At 54.8% G+C, this 22,760-nt stretch overlaps 1 protein-coding gene across 1 annotated transcript in view; it reads left to right on the top strand.

The window, feature by feature from the left end:
• CAPN5 (calpain 5) overlaps window positions 1–11,173 on the top strand; it is a 52,656-nt gene extending 41,483 nt beyond the window's left edge. Inside the window, exons 5-13 of the mRNA XM_060018225.1 lie at window positions 244–436; window positions 1,280–1,473; window positions 2,159–2,236; window positions 3,671–3,866; window positions 4,506–4,628; window positions 5,770–5,966; window positions 6,880–6,995; window positions 7,520–7,656; window positions 8,609–11,173. Of these exons, the coding sequence (XP_059874208.1) occupies window positions 244–436; window positions 1,280–1,473; window positions 2,159–2,236; window positions 3,671–3,866; window positions 4,506–4,628; window positions 5,770–5,966; window positions 6,880–6,995; window positions 7,520–7,656; window positions 8,609–8,791 (1,417 nt within the window). The 3' untranslated portion in view covers window positions 8,792–11,173. The remainder of the gene's footprint in view (window positions 1–243; window positions 437–1,279; window positions 1,474–2,158; window positions 2,237–3,670; window positions 3,867–4,505; window positions 4,629–5,769; window positions 5,967–6,879; window positions 6,996–7,519; window positions 7,657–8,608) is intronic.
• The last annotated feature ends 11,587 nt before the right edge of the window (window positions 11,174–22,760 follow it).

The following is a 22,760-nucleotide window of genomic DNA, read 5'->3' as shown; positions in this document are numbered from 1 at the left end:
CAGCTAATTTTTGAAGATGGGGCTATGAAGGCCAAGGGGAATTTGAGTGACAAAATGGTGTGGTTCAGTGGGACAGACGTTGGCCTGGGAGCCGGAGACCTGGGTTGGCTCTGTTGTGTGGCCTGCTGTGTGACCTTAGCAGTTCTCTTGACCTCTCCGAATCTCAGAAATCTCCCCTATCAGGTGAAGGATTTAGACTGGCTGGGGAACGTGAGCTGGGAGTTCTTTCCACATTGCTTCCAGGCTGGCAGGCTGTTACCAGGCCCTGGATGGAGGCAACACAGCGGATGCGCTGGTGGACTTCACAGGTGGGGTTTCCGAGCCCATCGACTTGACCGAGGGTGACTTTGCCAGTGATGAGGCCAAGAGGAACCAGCTCTTTGAGCGCGTGTTGAAAGTGCACAGCCGGGGAGGCCTCATCAGTGCTTCCATCAAGGTGAGAACACAGAACCGAGCCCCAGAGGCGGCCCCTCCCCTTCACTGACCCTGATTGGGGTGGGAGGTGACTGGCTTTTCAGGGAGAGCCCCTGCCCAGGTTGGATCACAAATCCAGACCCTCAGCCTCATGGAGGGGAGCAGTTAGAGGCTGCAGCCCCTCCCCAGTGCTGGACAGCACAAGCCTCAGGCCCCCTGCCCTAACCTTACACTACGAAAGGCCTTGCCCACACTGTTCAACTAGCGTCCCCCTTTTCCAGCCCTTTCGTAACGGAGTGATAGGTCCTTTGGCCAAGGTTTAAGGCATCACAGTTGCGAGGCGATGGGAAGGGCGAGGGAGCCCCTACTGCCTGCTGGCACAGGCCTGGGCTCTTCAAGACGATCGTCTCATTTCATTGACTGCTCACGTTTTGGGTGGGAAAGTTGGGACTCAGTGAAGGCAGAATTTGAACCCAGGTTTGGCTGACCCAGTGGTATGTTGATAAAAGACTGGAAAATTTAAAAGCCCTGGTTTGCTGACTTCTGTGGTGTAAATACTCCCACCGTGGTTGATTTCAGGCTAACGTTTTAACAACCAGATTGCAAAACTGAGCCAGTGCTAGTCGACTCCAACACAGCCCTGGGCCGATCCCACTGCAGGTCCCTTCCTTTATCCACCACTACTGTTCCCCGGCTTTGTAAGGGGCTGTGAATGCGGAGGTCAGTCCCTAACCTCAGAGGAATGATGTTTCCCCTTTGTGCGGGGCTGCCATTCCCTCCCCGTCCTGTAGGGGGTGGTGTGGCCTCTGGCTCCAGGTGGAGCCTGCCCTGCCCTGCCCTGCCTCTGAGCAACTGTGTCCCACAGGCAGTGACAGCGGCAGACATGGAGGCCCGGCTGGCGTGTGGCCTCGTGAAGGGCCATGCGTATGCCATCACTGATGTGCGCAAGGTGCGCCTGGGCCGTGGCCTGCTGGCCTTCTTCAAGTCAGAGAAGCTGGACATGATCCGCCTGCGCAACCCCTGGGGCGAGCGGGAGTGGAACGGGCCCTGGAGTGACACGTGAGGCCCGGGGCTTGGGCAAGGACAGGGGGCAGGCACCGGGAAGACCCCAGGTGGGTGGGCCGGGGTACGAGGGCTTGGGCAAGGACAGGGTGGACTTCCCGGAGGAGGTGGCACCAGGGCTGGGCCTTAAAGGATTTGGGGGGAGGATGACATTAGGAGAAGACTTACTTGGGAGCAGGCATGTGTGTGGGGGGATAGATTCAGCATGGGCAGAGGTCTGGAGGTGGGATGAGCTGATTCCTATAGGGGATGTAGAGACCAGTCTTGGCGCTTGAGTGGGGAGGAAAGCAGGGAGGGAGGCCACCAAGGGTGGGAATGGGGGTGACTGCCCTGTGCTTGGTTAATGGCCCTGGTGAGGCCAGGAGAGGAGCAGAGCCTAGGCCCCCAGTGAAGGAGCTCCCTTCACTGAGGGTCAGTCCCCCAACTTGCCCCAAGCCTGCAGCTTTGTTCCCAGACCTCCGGATCCCCGGCATGGTGGCAGCCCACGGTTGCCTGAGAGAGTGGGCAGACAGTACTTCCTGGAGAGGGGCCTGGGCATGGCCCTGGGTGCCCCCAACTACACCCACACTGATGGAGGCCTAGTGCTGAGCTGTCCCTCATGCCTCCTAACCCTTGCCAGAGTGGCCCTGAGGGCGTCCCTCTGATACTCCTCTCTCTTCCCTCCCCTGTGCTCACATCCCAGCTCAGAGGAGTGGCAGAAAGTAAGCAAGAGTGAGCGGGAGAAGTTGGGTGTGACTGTGCAGGATGACGGCGAGTTCTGGTGAGTGTGCTCTTGCCCTGGGCGGATGTCCAGGGCTGAGAGGGGAGCCTCCTGTGTGCCGGGCGGGAGGCGCTGGACAGGGAGGCGGGAGCCAGGGCTCTAAAAATGCCCCACCATCAACTTGCCGTGTGGCCTCGGATAAGCCACTGCATCTTTTTGGGCCTGTTTGCTCCTCTGTAAAGTGAATTGGGCAGAATGGACCCCTTCGTCCCCATAGCCTCCACTGCCCATGTCAGGGGACCCTGGGCTGCTCTGGTACCCGGGCTGAGCCCTCGGCAAGTAGGCCAGGGTACCAGCAGGTGGGGAATTGACCAGAGGGCAGAGGGCATGCTGGCAGCCTGATGCCGAGAGCAGGTAGGAAGAGGAGAGGCCCTTTGGAGGAGCTAAGACTCAGGGTGCAGAGGAGCCCTTGGGCGAGGACAGAGACCCAGCCCAGAGGCAAGAGAGCACACTTGGGTTTGGGATGGGAAGAGTGAGTTCAGGGAGGTGAGGAGGTGAGCTTGGAGGATGGCAACAGCCTTGCTTAAAGAGCATGATAGTGACTCCTGCCTTCATTCACTCCTGCATTCATTCATTCGGCATTCATTCATTCTGCATTTAGCCCTGCTTGCCAGGCTCAGTGTCTTTCTTCAGCAGGACACTTGATTTGGAGACTGAACCATTTCCTGGAGGGATACAGGGTACCCTGTGTGTGGGAGATGTTGTGAGGGCCCCAGGCAGATCCAGAGGCAGATGGCAGTGATCCTGGAGGTCCCCTCCTGCAGGTGTCAGGGGACCCACTGCAGGAAGCCCCCCAGGCCTTTTGGTGTGGGCTTCTGTGGATGAGATCCACTTTGCCCAGTCTGGCTCAGGGGCCAGTCGAATTAAAACATAGCAGTAGAAAACCCTCATCAGGAAAGGGCTTCCTCCTAAGGCCTTTCTCAGATATGTTCACCCTTGATGCATATATGTGCATATTCTCATATATGTGCACACTTGAAGGTGGGTGGGCACTCCCCTTCCCCCTGCCCAGGCTCCTGCAGGTGTCGCAGTATCCTGGCCACTGCAGCTCGCCTACCAAGGGGTTTCCACCACTAGCTGTGGATGACAATGGATGGAAACTGTAGAGGGCTGTACACATTAGTTATTCATACTATTAATAATTGTAACGGCCAGCCTTTGGCAACTCCTGTCTGCTGGAAGTTGTATTACGTGCTTTTATTGTTATTGCATTGCTCAATTCCTGCACTGACTCTGAGGTAGGCAGCTGTCGTTAGATTTATTCCCGTTTTACAAAGCAGGAGACTGAGGCCAAAAGAGATGTGAAGGGTCCGTGTGATGCCGTGTCCACACTTGCTGTGTAGGCCGTGGCGCAGAGCATGTGGGGCGAGTGGGCAGGCTGGTGGGCGGGGTGGGGTGGGGAGACCGGCCGGCTCAGCCCCTTGCCACGCCCAGGATGACCTTTGAGGACGTGTGCCGATACTTCACGGACATCATCAAGTGCCGTCTGATCAACACGTCTTACCTGAGCATCCACAAGACGTGGGAGGAGGCCCGGCTGTGCGGCGCCTGGACGCGGCACGAGGACCCGCTGCACAACCGCAGCGGGGGCTGCATCAACCACAAGGACACCTTCTTCCAGAACCCGCAGGTGGGCCTCCTTGGGGATCCCCCCCGCCCCCACCCCTTGAGCAACTGTGGGGCCCTCGGCGCCGTCCTGCCACGGACTCCGGCACGACCTCGGGTACATCCCTGTACCTCCGTGGGGTTCGGTGCACCGTTTGTACAGCGGGGTTGGATGGGCGTGTCTGGGAGGTCCTGTCACCCGCAACCTCACAATATGACCTGCAGGCTCTGAGGACTAATGAGTGCCCTGATAAGAGTTACGGGGACATTGTATTTAGAGGCTGAGCTGGGGCCTCAAACCCCTTGTTTTCACACATGGTGCTGCTCCTTCTGGGGAGACTTGGCCAGGCTGGCTCCCCACGGGACTCCTCCCCTGCGGCCTCCTCGGTCATGACCCTGGCACCCGCCTGGTCCTCACGCCCGGTGTGCCCTCATTGAGCACCAGCTGCATGCAGGCTCGGAGCTGAGCATCCATCGTTTCCCCGAGTCCTCCCACCCCACGTGCGGGGTGGACACTGGCAGCCCATCTCACAGATGAGGGACTGAGGCTCGGAGAGGTGACGTGATTTGCCCAAGTTCACACAGCTGAGCTCTGGGCCGAGCTTCGGGAGCCGTTTTCGGTGTGGTCTCACCGTGCGCCCCTCTTCCTCTGCTGCACCCGCAGTACATCTTTGATGTCAAAAAGCCGGAAGATGAAGTGCTGATCTGCATCCAGCAACGGCCCAAACAGTCCACCCGCCGGGATGGCAAGGGTGAAAATCTGGCCATTGGCTTTGACATCTACAAGGTGAGGCCAGCTGGGACCCCTGCTCTGGGTAAGGAGAGTTTGGGCTGCCTGGGCCTGGGGGAGAACACTCTAGAGCACTTTGGTCTCTGACATCGCCCCTGTCCCCCTGGCCACATTGGCTGATGCCATGGTTGTGCTGTGACACAGGTCCTGTTTCGATCCCCACAGAGGCCCAGCCTGCCTCAGATTGGTCCCACTGGAGCTCTCAGCCTGATTTCTTCTTGCCCAGACCCACAGGCTGTTTGGACGGGGAAGGGGACGATTGCTGGTGGTCGGGCCTAGGCTCTGGGGGGCCCCCCACGGCTTCCTCCCTCAGGGCTCTGGCTCCCCTGAGTTGGAAGCCTTGCTGGGCACTGGGAAGAAGCATCCTGGGCAGAGCCAGGAGGGCTTCCCCCTGGCCACTCCCCTGGCCTGGGCCCCGAGGCCTTCCACACGTTGTGACGCCCTGTGTGTGACGACACTCAGCATAGCGGGGCGCCGTGGGCCTGCCAGACTCCAAGAACCTAATGAAACCAAGTGCATGTGCTGGGCCCACGGCTTGAGTCGAGGCCCTGGCATTTGATGTGCTGGGTCGTATCATAACCGTTTGTTCACGTCAGCATGTTGGAACATTCACTGCGTGCTGACGTTGTGACTTTGACGTGACATGACCTTCGCTGATGTGACTATAGCTTATCATGGCACTTATTCCAGGAATTGTCCAGCATGTCCCGGCAGCTGGTGATGTCATTTCATGGACACATGCTGTGTCCTGCGCAGATAGTGATACTTGATTCTGTTGTGATGTCAGAAACCCCGCAGACATTGTCACCAGGGGGATTCCCATTGCCACCCCTCTCAGTAGCTTTATGAGATATAATTCACATACCATATGACTCGCTCACTTAAAGTGTATTTGTAGAGTTGTGCGGCCATCACCACAGTCAATTTGAGGCCACTTCCATCACCCCAAAAAGAAACCCCGCACCCTTTAGCCGCCACCACCCAGTTGCATCCACCTCCCTCCCCGCCAGCCCTAGGCAGACAGATTCTCATGTACTTCTGACTCTGTAGATATGCCTCTTCCGGCAACGAGGGGGAGATGTGGGGTGCGGGGTGGGGTGAGGGGCGCTGTGTGACCCGATGTCTCCGCCCCCGTCAGGTGGAGGAGAACCGCCAGTACCGTATGCACAGCCTGCAGCACAGGACCGCCAGCTCCATCTACATCAACTCCCGCAGTGTCTTCCTGCGCACGGAGCAGCCCGAGGGCCGCTACGTCATCATCCCCACCACCTTCGAGCCAGGACACACTGGCGAGTTCCTGCTCCGAGTCTTCACTGATGTGCCCTCCAACTGCCGGTGCGTGGGGACTGGCTGGGGGCCTGGGTTGGCAGGGCCTAGGTCCACACCAGGCTGGCCCGCAATCTGCAGCCCAGAGATCTTCAGTGTCGTCCTCAGCCATGGAGCCTGGGCCTCCAGCCTCCCTGGCCTGACATTAGCATCCATCCCCTTTCTTCCCCTTCCTCTCCTCCCCTGTCCCAGCCTCTCTTGGCCACACGAAGGAGCAGCTGCTCACGTGTGCAGAGCGCTTCACAGTTTACAAAGAAGCTTTCACTCAGCTCATTTGCTCTTCCTGAACCCTGGGGTGGGAGGCCTGACCCCTTCATTTTATAGATCAGAACTGGGGATCGACGTTGGCTGGGGGTGGTTTCTGAGTCCGTGCCACCAGTGGCAGAGTCCGGCTAGGTGGACCCTGAAACCACCCCCATCCCTGCTGCAGTGCAGACCTGTGCGTCCCACACTGCCCTCCCACCTTGCTAGGCGGCCCAGAGTCGGTGCTCCCTGCCCACGTCCCAGACTGGGGGGGCAGCTTGTGGAATTAGCGGACCTCGGTCCCGCCAGTCTGTGCTGTGTTGGGCAAGCCCCTTCCCCCAGCGATCCTGATGCTTCCTAATCCGTAAAATGGGCAGAGTGGCAGTCACTTATCTCCCAGGGCTGTGTGAGGATTAGAGACAATACCTGTAACATCCCAGCAGAGTGCTTGGCACACAGTAACGCTCGGTACATTGCTTTTCCCTTGGGAGAGGAGGGGGCACCCTTGGGTAGGGATGGGGCAGCGGGAAGCTTATGGGGCTTTGTTTGCCCGAGACAAGCATTGTCTGGACTAAACGCTGCTCTTGACCCCCGCCCCACTCTTCTCGAATCCCCTGACCTTCCGTCTTCCCGGACCCTCTCCATCACCTCCCGCCCCTTCTCCTCTGCCCCGCATCAGGGAGCTATGCCTGGATGAGCCTCCCCACTCCTGCTGGAGCTCCCTGTGCGGCTACCCCCAGCAGGTGACCCAGGTGCATGTCCTGGGGGCCGCCGGTCTCAAGGACTCCCCAACAGGTGAGCTTGCCTGGAGAAAACCCCCAGCCCTCCTCCCCTCCCAAGCCACAGACACAGCCTCCAGAGCTCTCCTGCTCTCACTCATTGAATGAGCAAACCCATCCTGACATCCACTTTGGGCCCAGCCCTGGGATGAAGCTGGGCGTATAGAGAACACGCTCTGCCTCCTGCCCTCGGGCGGCTTCCAGTGTGCCAGGGCAGTCAGCCGCAGGGACAGGCAGCTAGGAGGGAGGGCTCAGGGAAGGCTTTTTGGAGGGGGGGGGCCTTTCTCCAGGCTAAGGAGGTATTAAGGCGTGAAGCCTGGTGAAGGAAGGTAGGGGAGAAAGGTGCTCCGGGCGGGGGGAGCAGCTTGGGTAAAGGTCTGGAGACCAGAGATTACCAGTGTGCCCCCTCCTGTCTCTGGAAGTTAGGGAGCTGGCCAGGCTCTGGTCTCCCTTCTCCTGAATACACGAGCCCAGGCTTCTGTCTCATCCGGGGCCTGTCCCAGCCCCACCCTCACCCCGTTGCCCACTCCCTCTTTCTAGGGGCTAACTCGTACGTGATCATCGAGAGTGAGGGGGACAAAGTCCGCTCGGCCGTGCAGAAAGGCACCTCGACGCCTGAGTATGATGTGAAAGGCATCTTCTACTGCAAGAAGCCAAGCCAGCCCATCACTGTGCAGGTGACCCACCTGTCTGGGGTCCCTCCTGGGCCCCCCGCCTCATGCTTCCGCACTCAGAGTGGCTGGGCCCAGCGTGGCAGGGCCTTTGACAGGGACCCAGGAACACTGGGTTCTGGTTCCCACTCTGTCCCTGGCATGGTGTGGCCTAGGGAATTCTCTTGCCTGCCCCTCCCGGTGCCCCAGAGTCCCCTCTGTGGGGTGGGATGAGTTGGGTTAGCTGTAGGGATTGTGGGACACAGCAGGGTCAGACTGCTGGCCAGGGACAGTGGGCATCTCTGCCAGTCTTGCCCCAAAGCCTTGGGAGTTGTTCCTTAAATTTCCCTGGTGGCAGATGGTAGGAGTGACTATTGCCTGAGAGCAGGGGATTAGAAAGCCAGGGTCCTGGGCACGGGCTTCCTTCCCCTCTCAGACCAAGGGGGCCACAGTTCTGAGCTCATTGGCAGGAAGCCCTCTGTCCCTGGGGTCCAGGCCAGCATCTCTCCCGGTGAGAAACCATCTGTAAACAAACGCTCGGGTATCCTGGGGGAGCTACTATAGGGTTTCCAAGTTTTTTAACACTGAGTCCTTCCGGATCAAATCACAGACCCATAGATGTTTGGGCTGGAAGGACCCTTAGGAGCCATTGATCCAAACCTCATGTTGAAGATGGGGAAACCAGAGCAGGGGGTGTATCACTTGTCCAAGGTCACCCAAGGTCAACAGCAGAGCTAATAATGACAGATTTAACTGTATACATGGAGGGGAGCTTTGACATATGGGAGGAAGCCTGAGGCTCTGGCAGGGGCATGGCCTTGCCCAAGGTCCACGGTGAGGCAGATGCAGGGCTCCTTTTCCTCAGCCCACCTTGCGTCACAGGAAGGGGAGTCAAGGCTCTGCCGCCGCTGTCAGCAGCCCTCAGACCCATAGTCCTTGTCTTGGAGATGGCCCCCAACCATCCTCTGTCTCCTTCCAGATCTGGAACTACCGAGTCCTGAAGGATGAGTTTCTGGGCCAGGTGCACCTGAAGGCCAGCTCGGACGACCTCCAGGCCCTGCACACCCTCCACCTCCGAGACCGCAACAGCCAGCAGCCCAGCGACCTGCCGGGCACCGTTGCTGTGCGCATCCTCAGCAGTGCCTCCCTCACGGCCATCTGACGCCTGCCCATCTACCTGCACCCACAGTTCTCACCACCATCCGCATGTCCCCAGCCAGGCCAGGGACTAACCTGGGAGCCGGGACACTGGCGTCCTTTTCCCAGCTTTCCCACTGACTTGCTGTGTGACCTTGGGAGGTCTCTGTCCCTCTCAAAGACACTTGCCTCAGCGTCCCGAGGACCCCAAAGCATTCCCTTCTCATAGAGGAGTCGTCTTGCCTGAGATTTAAAATAGCCCTCCCTACCCCAACTGCCACCATGGCTAAGGGACTCTATCCGTTGAAAACCTTCTCCCAAGGCCCTGCTGTCTGCCAGCGGAGTGCCAAGAAGATGTCACTTGTTTACACACAAACTACCACATCCCCAAGGCCCACTCCTGCCCCTTGTGTCCCAGACCTGCCCCAGTGTCCAAGACTTGCTTTCTTTGTCACCTACATCTGGTTTTCTAGCCACCTTGAAAGGACTCTTGGCTCTTGGGTTCCTGCCCAGGCTAGAATTTGGGACATGTCCAGGTGACATCTGTCCATTCTCGAATCCCATCCACTCACCCGCCCATCAGGTATTTATTCAAAGGAGATTCGCCAAATGAATAAACGATGCCCATGAGACCCCATGTGGAGCCGGGCCTCTCCTTGCAGCTCTGGGAGACCCGGCGTCCGTCCTGGGCCTCGCCTCTGCTCTCAGGTCCTCTCAGATACAGACGCCCAGAGGAGCTGCAGCCACCTTCTCCTTCTACGTTCTGATTGCATTCCCAGCCTCTGGTTTAGGGTCCCTGGAGAGGGGGTGGAGAGGAAGGGCGTCCTGCCTCCACTGCCCTGACGCGGGAAGCAGTGTGTCTGATGTAGTGGGCCAGGCAGGGAGAGACCTGAGAGGAGGCACTCCCCTCTGCTGCAAGACCTGGGCTTTTCCCGGGAGCAGGGACTCTGCAGTGGTGGTCTCAGGCCCGCTGACATCAGTTTGCACATTGGGCTTGACAGGAGATGGTAAATCCATTGTCTGACCAGAGGCCCTTCCACCAACATTCCCCTCAAAGCGTAGCCGAGGAGACATCACCCTCTTGCTGCCTGGACCAAAGCTCTCCTTTTAGTCCTCAACGTTTTATATTCTTTCCGTTTTAACTCTCAATTTTAACCAGGGGTTTTTAAAGGAAAACTGAAAGGCAGAACCCTTTTTTCTTCTTAAGCTCCAGTTCCTGTGATCCTCTGATTTTATTTTGATCTGCTTGGGGAGGGACGTGGCGAGGTCATACCTTCTCAGAGGAGGTCTGGAGGTGGATGAAGAAGATGGGGGTTTGTACTTGGATGTTTTACAAGCCAGCACCTACTGCGTTCTTGGAGAGTGTTGGCGCTGTGACCATCTTTGGATCTCCCTGTGCCCTTCTCAGGCTCCAGACCAGGTGTTGTCAGTGAAAAAGTCCAGTTGGTTCAAGATCAGGAATTCCTGTGGCCTTGCTGGGAATTCCTTTGGGGAACCTGCCTTTTCAGCTCCAGATCTGGCTCTGGGGTGCAGTGACCTGGCTGGATATGCTGGATTCTTGACCCCTCGCTCTGGCTGGCTCTGCTCCTGTGTCCTGGCCCTGGGTCACGGGAGGGGCCAGGAACTGAATGACAAGGAGGACAAAAGGATTCCTTCTCGAAAAGCTGGGACTTCTCCTCAAGAACCCGAACCTAGGGTGAGGACTTTGCGTGTGACCAGGAGCAAGTTGCTTAAACCTCCTGTGCCTCGATTTCCCCCTCTGCAAAGTGGGGCCAGTGATTATCGTTTGTCAGCACTCTTCCTAGCAAGTGCTGTATAAGGGCAAAACAATACCCTTTCTCTATGTATCTTTGTATCCGTACACACTATATACAGTCATGTAATCACCACTTCTCAGTGTCTGTTTGAAAGGAAGACTCCTGAGTTGGGTGGAGTGTCGAGGGCCGGATAAGCCAGCTTGGGGCCTCTGGGGCCGACACACGGGTCTTTGCTCAGCCATGTCCACCTGGGCTATGGGGGCAAACCAGGACCAGCTGGAGACCTGTGTGGGCTTTAGCCTGGGGGCTGGGCATTTTGTCAGAACTGGTTCAGACAGCCCTGCCCTTACTCCCTGCCCCTCTTGGTTGGCTCCTGGCTGTGTGGGGATCCTGGTCCCCCGGAGGCCCTGGGGACTGGGCAGGTGAGGATGGAGCTCTTTCAGGCTGGGACTGGAGGGTGAGTGGGGAGAGCAGCCGCTCTGTTTGCCTGGTGCACCCTGCAGTCCACAGGGGCCTCAAGTCCCCATTTGCAGATGGTTGGGGCCCCTGCTGCACAGCACCCCGAGCTGGGCTGCGTTCTCCTCAGGGCTGAGCGTAGGGTCAGGGGAGTGGAGACCTGTTCCGTTCTCAGAATAAATGTTACCACAATTCCAGAAAGGCCTTCCTGTGTCTGTCTGTCCCTCTGGGGATATGGGACAATGAAGGGAATGTTTCCCAGGCCTGGGTGACTGTCTGTTTAGAGAGCCACATGAAGGAGTTACAGCTGAAGCTGGACCCCGATGGCTGCCTGGTGGGACCGTGCTGGCATCATTCGGCTGTCCCTTCACCTGGCCTTTTCCCAAGTCCCGGCCCAGGCACGGGGGCGGGGGAAGCAGCCACAGTGCCTGCTCCGGGGCAGCGTACAAACTGGTGGGGAAGACATGCAGAGAACCAGTGGCGAGGCAATGTGGGACTACTGGGTGTTCCCTGAGCCTGCTGGGGGCAGGAAGGCCTCGCCCTGAGCCAGTTGTGGAATAGAGGGGGGCAGCCGCATGAAGGGCAGCCAAAAAGGAGATGGGCTTATGGGGGTACAGGTGGATGTAGGGGATCAGAGTGGAGGCTGTTGAGGGGGAGATGATGGCAGCTCGAGCCAGAAAGGCGGGGGTGGCGGGGAGGAGAAACCAGAGAGATTTCAGAGGTAGAGTGGACAGAGCTTGGTGGCTGGGTTGGGAGTGGGGAGTAAGGGAAGAGTAAATGCACTAAGACCAAGATTTCCTCATCAGACTGAGGGAAGGATGTGCTGAGCGACGTGCCCGCCCTAGCGTAGTGCCTGGCCACTGGTAGGTGCTGAGTAGCTGTAGCTGTGCAGCACCTGGAGGGGACCACACACCCCCGCGCCACTCCGCACCCATCCTTCGCAGCTCAGACCTGCGCTCTGCCGGGGGCACCATTTCCTCTTCGGGCCTCAGCTCTCCATCTGTGTGAGGCTGACACCACTCGCCCCCCGAGTCTGGCCGGCTCAGCAAGAGATGATGAGAGGGGTGGTAGGTATCGAGTGCGGACGGCAGGTGGGCGTCCAGCAGTGGGGACTGTTCAGGAGCAACTCCGGGCATGCACACCCAGCCAGGCACACGCCAGCACCCAGGGGTCTTCAGGGGTCAGGATCGTCGGGTCAGAGGGAGCCCCAGCCTTGGCACAGCCTGGGTCCCAGCGCCGTCGCTTCCCACCCGCTGCTCCAGGCGGAGGCCGGATGCTCAGCCTTGCCCTCCAGGGGGCGCCGTCGGGCAGCTGTGCCCGGGAGGTGGCGCAGTTGGGCCATTGGTCCCTCCCTGGGTCCCCCACCCCATCCTTTGGGTGGCAGCCAGGTGGCCCCTTCCCTGCAGGCACAACCCAGTTACAGAGACTCCAAAAGAGTACCTCCCTCCGCCCCGGCCAAACCTGTCCCGGAGAGGCCTGCGTGGCTGGAGCTGCTGCCAGGGTCGCTGCAGGCGAAGGGCCACGACGTGCAAGGGCCAGGTCTCAACAGGGAGTCCTCGGTGTCCCTGTCTTCGCTGATGCTACTAACGAACATGTTGTTCACTCTCTTCCTCGCCTACTGTAAAATCGCATTTTCCACCTCAGTTTGCACGAGTCCCTGGTACATGCAGCGTTGCTCCCAGTCAGCTGCTTTGAGAAGGTTCTCTGGATGATTAGCGACAGCAGGCCTCTCGCGCCCCAGCCCCCAGAACAAGCTGTGGGCCAGCGACGAAGTGATGAACTTCAGGGGGACGCATCTGAGGTGAGCCCTCGGGAAGTGGCCTGGGGCAAGGGCAGTGTCTGTGGGGGGCTGGGGGGGGCAGGGCGGCAGAAAGGGCCAGGAGGCAGGGCTTGCTACCTCCTGCCCTGCCTCGCCTGGTCCTTTGCTCTGAGTCTCAAACAGCCATTTTGCGGAGAAGGAAACAGTCTTGGCAGACAGCAGGCAGGGGCCAAGACTCAGCAAATCAGTGACCAAGTCGGGATCAGAACAAGGTTTCCTGCCCAGGTGCTGAGAGCAGGTGGTGGGCATTACTGCAAATGACAGGAGGCAGCTGAGGCTGGGATGAGTGGCTCCGGGCCTGCTCCCACGCCGGTCGGCAGCACAGCCGAGAAAGACCCCAGTGCCCCGGCCTCCCCGCTGGGCGGCCAGGGCTCCGCCAGGGCCCTGGGCAGCACAGCCCGCCTCCCACGCTGATGTCACGACACCCAGACCTCGGAGGGCCCTCCAACTCCGCCTCCCAGGGGAAGGCTCTGGAGTAGGAAGGAGAGGGCAGCAGTGCCGGCCGGAGAGCTGCCCTGGGCAGGAAGGAAAGGGAGAGACTGAGAGAGAGAGTCACACAGCGAAAGACCGCAAGACCCAGAGAGACCCCCAGAGCAAGTCACGGAGCAAGACAGAGGAAGAGGGGGCTTGTGTCTGCAGATTTTCCCACACCTGCCACCCCAGCTTCCCGAGCCCTCTGTGCTGGTGGCAGCTCCAGCCAGGCCGGTGGGCAGCAGGGACCCAGGTAAGGATGGGCTGCCCCCTGTCCTGAGCCCTGGGAGAAGGGTTTGCTGGACTTCGGGGGAGTCATGGGCTCAGGCCACCCTGGAGCCACGGTCCCCACAGCCAATTGCTCCTGGTCTGGGCCCCCTGCCATCTCTGACCAGAGCTGGGACGGGGGGCAGACATGCTGGGGGTGGCAGACAGAGTCCTCTGTCCCTGACTGTTTGTCTCCTTAGGCCTCTCTCAGCCACTATCTCTTTCTTTATCTCTCTCCTTGGATAAGTCGCTTCCTTCCTCTGTGCCTCAAATTTCCCATCTGTGAAATGGGAGATGAAGCCCCATCAGCCATGGTTGTTGGGAGGACAAGGTAAACTGAGCATGGGTACAGAAATGGAAATACAGTTCTGTGTTCTCTGTTGTCAATTTAAAAAGCAATTAACTTGAACAGGGATTAGTTATTATTTTGAAGAAAAAAAATGTCTATTTTGTAGCTTTTTCCTTACACGTGGCCCTTAAATTCTATGCCCTTTCAACCCCTTTCCACCCACCAAGGCCCTGAAGGCCCCGGTTCTGCCCCTGGCTCTCGGGGCTCACACTGGTGCAGGATGCCAGCACCACAGCTGGGCATCCTCTTCACAGACGTAGCTCCCCACGGCAGCTGCCTGCTGGCCTTTGTTGAATTCCCTTCTCAGCCAGACACCCAGGCCAGGTGCAGGTCTCCAGAAGGACGGTGTGCCTGCTGTATCCCGGAGCCCCAGGGCAGGGGTCAGGGCTCGGGTGTCAGGTAGTGTCATGGGCAGAGGATCAAATGCCCCAGCGCCTCTGAATGCACCTTGTGAAAAATTGATGCTCATCCTGGGAGGCAGGTAGGGGGCCAGAGGGGCCTCATGCCGGGGCCAATGGGCTGGGGCTGCTTTTGATCACCACACTCAGTCCCACGAGTCCTTCCTGAGCTGTCCCTGTGCTGTGTGAGGTGATGGCTGAGCCCCACACCCTACCCTGTATCAACTCCCTCACTTTGGGAGCAGAGGTGGGGACAGACCCTGACCAGACAACAAACGGATATAGTCAGGGCTGGATAGAGGGAAGTATTGGGGCTCTTGGCAGCCTGGGGACAGTCAGGGAAGACTTCCTGGAGGAGGTACCATCTAAACTGAGCCGTGAAGCATAGGTGGGAATTTATTAGTCAGAATTCCAGGCAGAGGGTCCAGTGTATACGAAGTCTAAGAGGTATAAAAAGGGCCAGCATATTTCAGGAAGAGTGAGTGCTGAGAACGGCCCAAGGGCAGGGGTGGGGAAGGAAGAAAGCAGAGAGAGGCAAGACTGAGACGCATAGTGCTGGGCCTTAAACGCAAGATGGCGGAGGGATTAGAGCCCCCATCCTGAAGGCCAGGGGTGCTCTGGAAGTGTTTTAGGCACGTCGTGTCATGAGCAGGTCATGTACAGCCTGACCCTCCTCTTGGGCCAGGCTGTCCCTGTCACCTGTACTCCTGGGGCAGCTCTGAGCTGGGTGGCCAGAGACCAAGTCCTAATCCTGAATTTGTCCTGTCCTGCTGTGTGACCTTTGGCAAGTCTTGGTCCCTCTCTGGCCCCTTTGCCCATATGTCCAGGGGAGGGGGCTGGACTTTCTACTTCTTAGGAGCCCTTTGGGAATCTCTGAATAACAGTAGTAAAAAGGGAGCTCAGCTGCTCTGGGCAGTGGAACTGGTGATGGTGGCAGAGGCTCAGGTCACGCAGGCTGGGCTGTGGCCAGAGGGAGAGAAGCCAGGGAGGGTTCCTCAGGGAGGAGGGGCTGGGGCTTTGGGAAGAGCCCAGGTGACCCAGCCAGGCTCAGTGCTTCCAGGGCTGGCTGGCTCAGAGGTTTGACATGGTCTCTCTCCCTGCAGAACTGTGTCTGGCCAGGCGGGCAGTAGGAGCATTTGACCAAGGACAATGGTGATTCTTCAGCAGGTGAGGGCTCCTTCATCTTTCTATCAGGAATAACCCTGTTGGGTGGCTCATCCTTCCCTCTCCCATATTCTCTTATCCATGTTCTTAGCTGTAGAATCCCCTCCCTAATCCTTTCTTCTAGAAAACTCCTATCTATGCTTCAAAACCCAGGTATGAAACTTTCCCTGACTCTCTCAGGGCCCATTCTCCCTGTGATGTGTCTGTTGGGGCCTCCCTTTCTCATTGCACTCACCCCACTGGTCAGAAATTACTTATTTATACACATCTCTGAATCCCCAGGTAGTCCAGGCAGTGGAACAGCATGTGCAAAGGCCCAGATGTAGAGAAGCCCTTGGAGAAAGGGAAGACGAAGTTGGCAAGTCTATTGAAGCCAGACCAGGAAGGGCCTTGAGCCTGACTGGGGAGAAGTGAAGGGGGGATGACGTAGCCAGAGCTACAGGCTCCGAGGATAATATGGGGAAGAAGCAGAGGTGCTGCCCCCGGCTGAGTCCTCCAGCCCCCCTTCCTTCCCAGGGCCACAGTGGCCCCTGACCCTCAGCCCTTCCCCGTGATCAGCCTGAAACTCTAATGAGCTCCTGGTCTCCAGATTCAGGAATGTGGGCCCTGAGCCAGGTCGGCCTGGCACCAGGCCCTTGGGCTGGTAGGGCTGTGTGCTGTGGAGGCTTGGCCAGTGGCTTCATGTCCTCCAGGACCATGTGGGACCAATGGGCAGCCGTGCCCTGCAGCTGCGTGTTTGAGTGTGAGTTATGTATATGTGTGTGTGTGAGAAGGCAGGCGTCAGGGCAGGATCAGGATAGACAGTCTTCTGTCCTGGGGCTGGAGGAACCACCCCCTAGAGCCCCTCGGCCTGAGAGTCTCTTCAAAGGCCCATCAGAGATGGCCAAGACCAAAAACAGAAGGAAAAGTCACTGTCACTGAGTGTTTGCTGGGTGCCAGGGCCTGGGCTGCAGGCCGGGCTGGGTGGATGGGGACAATTGCAGACCCCAGAGGGAGGGCCTGGGCCACTCATAGCTCCCACAGCCGCTTTCCCTCGGGAGGCCTCTGACTTGCTGTCCACCCTCCTCCAACCAGCCCCCCTGAACGCTGGCCCATCTCGTCTGGCAGCCTCTGCTGGGAGCAGGTATCTGCAGGTGGACCTGGCTCTGCCCACCCCTCACACAGAAAGCACATTTCTGTTACTTCTTTGGTCCTGAATGAAGTCCCAGCTCTGGGGAGCCAGCCAGCCACGCAGCTCCACAGGCAGAGCCCGCAGCCCTGGGCTCATCTTGGGCTTTGCTGTTGATAAGTGTGCGGACCTGGGGCACGCACGTCCTTCAGCCTTCCTGAGCCTCAGTTTCCTCATCTGTAAAACGAGGATAAAAACCCTCCTTTCCCAGGATGGTTGCTGTGAAGATGAAATGCCACGAGGGGTTCAGTCAGAGCGCTTGCCTTTCACCTGCCTACCAGGTCCGCCTCCTCCCGCCACGCCTTCCCTGTCCTGAAAGACGGTCGGTCTGCCCGAGCACTTGGTCCCTCTTCTGACTGACTTCTAAGTCCTCGCTGTGGCCACGACTCCCTTTGGGACCCTTCCCTCCTCTGCGCGCACTAGAGTCTGACCGCACGCCACCTTCTTCCCCTACCTTCCTGGGGCGTCCTGGTGAGCCCAGAAATGGGGAACAGCCTTCATCCTGCTCCCCACGGCCTCCTCAGCTCCAGCGCCAGCACCCGCGGAGATGGAGCTCTGTGCCGAACGAATGAACGATTGTGATTTCACCCTCATTTTGTCCGAGGGGCTGGGGCGAGCATGATACCTACCTCAAAGGGATGTTGGAGAACAAAATATCGTAACACATGTACAACGCTCAACCCAATGCTGGACACAGCTCAAAAGAGTTTAACGGCCGCAGCGACCACTACTAAAATCATATCAGTAGTGTTCCTGTGTATGAGAATTTCCCATTCTTTTCTCTCTTTTACTTTACTGGGCATAAATATTTATTTGGGATAAATTATTTGAGGAGACCTCAGAGAATATGATGTTTCTTGCCCCGTGTGTAGAGTGGCCCAGTGTGGGACATATCAGTGACAGATACTCACCCATCCCTCCCTCATTCCCTCCATTCATCCATCATGCCAGCCTATCTGAGCCCCACAGAGTACCAGGCACAGAGAACACTTTCATAAGTTGTGCTCAGAATCCAAATCTCTTCATTATGAAAAAATGTTATTCATTTGTGGAGGGTTCTAATTCTTCAAAAGTAGCATCCACATTGGTCCTACTGTGTGCCGGGTACTCTCTATACATGATCTCATTTTATCGCCGTAAGGCTGTCGGGTAGGGATCTTTGTGCCGATATTGCCGGTGAAGAAACTGAAGCCCAGATAGGGTAATTTATTTTCATTTTTAATTTTTTTTAATTTCAGCTATGCTTTTATTTATTTATTTTTTTAACTTCTTTATCGGAGTATAATTGCTTTATGATGGTGTGTTAGCTTCTGCTGTGTAACAAAGTGAATCAGCTATACCTATACATATATCCCCATATCTCCTCCCTCTTGCGTCTCCCTCCCACCCTCCCTGTCCCACCCCTCTAGGGGGTCACAAAGCACTGAGCTGATCTCCCTGTGCTATGCGGCTGCTTCCCACTAGCTAGCTATTTTACATTTGGCAACGTATATACGTCCCAGATAGGGTAATTTAGACATGAGCTGGGGCAGGTCCAGACAGGATAGGGAGCCATGCTGGTGAGGGGGGCAGCATGCAGGGAGAAGAGACCTTGGGAAGAGGCTGCTGTGTAGGGCACAGGGCTGTGGCACAAGGAGCAGGCACAGGGCTCAGGGGAGGAGGTCAGACTTCCCCTGCTGGGTGGCATTTGCAGAGCGTGAGCTCTTTCCCAGGCACCCTGTGGTAGGCTGGGCAGACCCATCATGTTGATGGCTTTGGGAGTCGGTGGGAGTGTCTGGAGGTTCCTAGTGTGCCGGAAGCCACCTCCTTCAGCCAAGTACTCACTCACCCACCCAGCAAAGTGGCACTCAGCCCCTTCTCTGTACCGGGCAGGGCACAAAGGGTACAGAGATAAATTGACTGCTCCCTGTCCTGGAGGAGTTTCCAGACCAAAGGGGGAGGCAGCTCCGAAACACAGCAAGGGTGCCCATGAGCAGAACTGTGATAGCAGGAGTCCTGGGGGTGGAGTAGGGTGGGAGGGAGCCTGGGGATGGGGGAGGCTTCTGCCCCGCCTGCGGTACGGCAGGGTGGGGTGGTGATGTCAGGGAAGGCTCTGAGGCTGTCGTGGTAGCCCCTCACATACAGATGGGGGGCTGTGGTCTCAGGAGGAGGGACTTGCCCCACATTGCAAGGCCAGCTGGTGCTTGTGAGAACCCAGAGATCTGTGGTACACGTGACCCGCTTCTTTAGGACCTCAGGGAAGTCTGCTGTGCTTCAGTAAGATGTGATTTCTGGCTCTGTGGTGAGGCCAGTGTAGGGACTAGATGTACTTTGCCCAGATTCCTGGATCAGAGTGAAGTTTGAAGATAAATCTGTGGACTGTTGATAACAGTTGGGTTAAGTCTTTTATTAAAATATAATGTTCTTCTTTGTCTGTTGTGACAATTCCTGATTTAAAGTCCATTTTGTTTGATATTAGTACAGCCACCTCAGCTCTTTTTTGGTTACTGTTTTCAAGGAGTATATTTTTCTATCCTTTCACTTTCAACCTATTTGTGTCTTTGGATCTAAAGTGAGTCTCTTGTAGATAGCATATAGTTGGATCATGTGTTATTTTTTTAAAACCTTTTCTGCCGACCTCTACCTTTTAATTGGAGAGTTAAATTCATTTCCATTTAAAGACTTACTTCTTCCATTTTGCTGTTTTTTTTATATGTCATATCTTTCCCCTGTCAATTCCTCTATAATGACGTCTTTTTTTAATTGGAGTATAGTTGATTTACAATGTTGTGTTAGTTTCAGGTGTACAGCAAAGTGATTCAGTTATACATATACATATATATATATATATATATATATATATATATATATATATTTCAGATTCTTTTCCCTTATAGGTTACTACAAAATATTGAGTATAGTTCCCTGGGTTATACAGTAGGTACTTGTTGGTTATCTATTTTATAAATAGTAGTGGGTATCTGTTAATCCCAAACTCCTAACTTATCCCTCCCCCACTTTCCCCTTTGGTTACCGTAGTTAGTTTGTTTTCTATCTCTGTGGGTCTATTTCTGTTTTATATTTAAGTGCATTTGTATCTTTTTTTATGATGCCTTCTTTTGTGTTTGATTTTTTTCCCCCACTCTACTGTTTTGGTTCCCTTCTCATTCATTTCTCTCCCTCTCTCTCTCTCTCTCTCTCTCTCTCTCTCTCTCTCTATATATATATATATATATATATGTATTTTCCCCCCTAGTAGTTACTCTGGGGTTTACAATTAACACCTTACATTTATAACAATCTAGTGAGGGTTAACACCAACTTAGCTTCAATAGTACATGAAAACGCTGCTCCTATACAGTTCCATCACTCTCTCTTTACAGTATTATTGTCAGAAATTACATCTTTATACACTGTGTGCCCATTAACATAGATTTATAATTGTTATTTTATGCATTTGTCTTTTCAATCACATAGGGAAAAAAAGAAGTGACAAACCAAAAATAACAATAAGGCTGGCTCTTATATTTACCTTTGTAGTTACCTTACTGGGTTCTTTATTTCTTTGTATGGCATTGAGTTACTGTCTGGTGCCATTTAATTTTAGCCTGAAGGAATATTTTTGGCATTTCTTGTAGAGCAGGTCTATTAGCTACCAACTCCCTCAGTTTTTGTTTATCTGGGAATGTCTTAGTTTCTCTTTCACTGTTGAAGAATATCCTTGCCACATACAGAATTCTTGTTGGAAATGTGTTTTTTTCCTTTCTGCATTTTAAATATATTATCCTACTGCCTTCTGGTCTCCATGGTTTCTGATGAGAAATCAGCAATTAATCATATTGAAGATCCTTTGTATATGATGAGTCACTTCTCTCTCACTGTTTTTAAGATTCTCTTTTTGTCTGTCTTTTGATAGTTTGATTATAATGTGTCTCAGTGAGGATCTTTTTGAGTTTATCCTACCTGGAATTTATTGAGCATTTTAGATGTGTAGATTCATATCTTTCATCAAGTTTGGAGAATTTGGGGTCATTATTTCTTCGAATATTCTTTCTGCCTCTCTCTCTCCCCTCCCTCTGGGATTCCCATTGTGCATATATTGGTCCATTGGATGGTGTCCTGTAGGTTTCTTAGTCTCAGCTCATTTTTCTTAATCCTTTTTTCTTTCTGCTCCCTAGCCTGGATATCTCAGTTAAGCTATCTTTGGTTTGCTGATTCTTCTTTCTGCCCTTTCAAATCTGCTGTTGACCCCTCTAGTGAATTTTTCATGTCAGTTATTGTACTTTTCAACTCCAGAATTTCTATTTGGTCCCTTTTTATAATTCCTGTCTCCTTATTGATAGCCTGTACTTGGTGAGATGTTGTTCTGGTTTTCTCCAGTTCTCTGAGCATATTTAAAACAGTTGATTAAAGTTTTTATCTATTAAGTCCAGTGTCTCGGCTTCCTCAGGGAAAGATTCTATTAATTTCTTTTTTTCCTATGAATGGGCCATGTTTTCTTGTTTCTTTGTACGTCTCATAGTTTTTTTTGTGTGTGTTATTGTTGTTGAAAACTGGACATTTTGATTACTATAATGTGATAACTCCAGAAGTCAGATTCTCCCCCTCCCCAGGGTTTGTTGTTACTGCTTATTGTGAATTGTAATTTTGTTGAGTGACTTTTCTAAACTATTTTGTGTGTGTGTGTGTGTGTGTGTGAAGACTAGATTCTTTGTTGTGTGTGGTCCCTGAAGTCTCTAAAACCCCTGGAAAAACAACAAAACAAATAAAAACAATCTCAGACTTTGCAGTTGGGCTGTGTGTATGTTGGCGCATGACTTCAATGCTCAGTCAGGACGTTTACAACTCTGACTTAGCCTTCACTCCCTGTCTGCATGGAGCTTGAGGTCAGTCAGAGGTGAGAGCTTAGGCTTTCTCATACTTTTTCTGAACATTTGTCCAACCCTGGGTGTGTACGTGGTCTTCTAGATTCCCCAGTATATGCTGAAGCTTTTACAAAGCCCTTTTTCCCTGGTGCATCTCATTCCCCTGCCTTTCTTCCAGGCTTTTTGGAGTGTCTATTGTTTGTTCCAACTGATTATTTTTTTCCCCAGGTGGTAGTTCATTTGCCTTTGGATGTTTTTGACCAATGCCCTCCATAGCTACTTCTCTACCCTGGGGTCCCTAGTTAGGGAATAAAGACAAACCTTTAGCATTATTCCTTCAGGGGTCCCCCAGACAGGTTAAAACCATCAAAATTCTTTGATAAAAAGGTCTGTTCTGCTCCCTCTGACCCCAAAAACCCACACCAGGGATACAGGCTGCCATCCCCAAGGTGGGGAGTGAGGGAGGATGGGTAGGTTAAAGTACCACAAAGCTCTCCTGTGGGGTTTCAGTCATCTTCCTCTTCCTTAAATGTTCAAATGGTTACTGTAAACCTTTGCATATTTTCTAGAGTTCCAGTAAAGTTGACTCTGACAATTTTTGCTATGTTTTTTGGTGTTTCTGTAGAGTTCTTGGCAGACTTCTCTACTCTTTGCTGATATCACTTGCTGATGACAACTGGCACAGTTATTTCCTGAAAGCTTTTCTGTTCCAGCTTGCTATGTATACTTGGATAGGTCCTTTTGCCCCTTCTGAACCCCAGTCTCCCCATATGTAATATGGGTGGCCAGAATTGGACCAGATGGTGGTATGGTGGAGGTGACAGCAGCACTATGGGTGTGAGGCATGAAGGGAGGAGAAAAGAAGGTAGTGAGGTGTGGGGACCAGGAGGCACATAGCTAAGTGGAGCCTTGGTGGCTAAGTGGGGGCAGGGAAGAGTATGGTGGAGGTGGAGCATTCCTAGCAGAGGATTCAGCATAAGCAAAGGTAGGAGGCCCTGTCCTGTGTGGCCAGGCAGCAGGAGACAAGGCTGGGGGAGCAGTGAGCCCTGGCTCTGGGAGAGAGTCTGGTGTGATGCCAGAGTGGGTCCCAGGGGCATTAGACCTGCCTTCCAGACCTGGCGTGCAGCCACCTGCAGGGAAGGGACCTACTCCTAGGCTTCATCTCAGGGGTGGCCTGGGTGCAGGGTGTTGAGTAGTGGGTCTGGGTCAGGGAGGGCCAGTCTCTCAGTACTTTACTAGGTCTCTCTCATGGGGCCTCTCTCCATCCACCAGACTTGTTTCACCATCTCTTCCTCCTTACC

Source organism: Delphinus delphis, chromosome 8, assembly GCF_949987515.2.
Source record: "Delphinus delphis chromosome 8, mDelDel1.2, whole genome shotgun sequence".
NCBI classification, from domain to species: Eukaryota; Metazoa; Chordata; class Mammalia; order Artiodactyla; family Delphinidae; genus Delphinus; species Delphinus delphis.
Note: the sequence above shows the minus strand (reverse complement) of the source record. Positions and strands in the feature narration are given on the sequence as shown.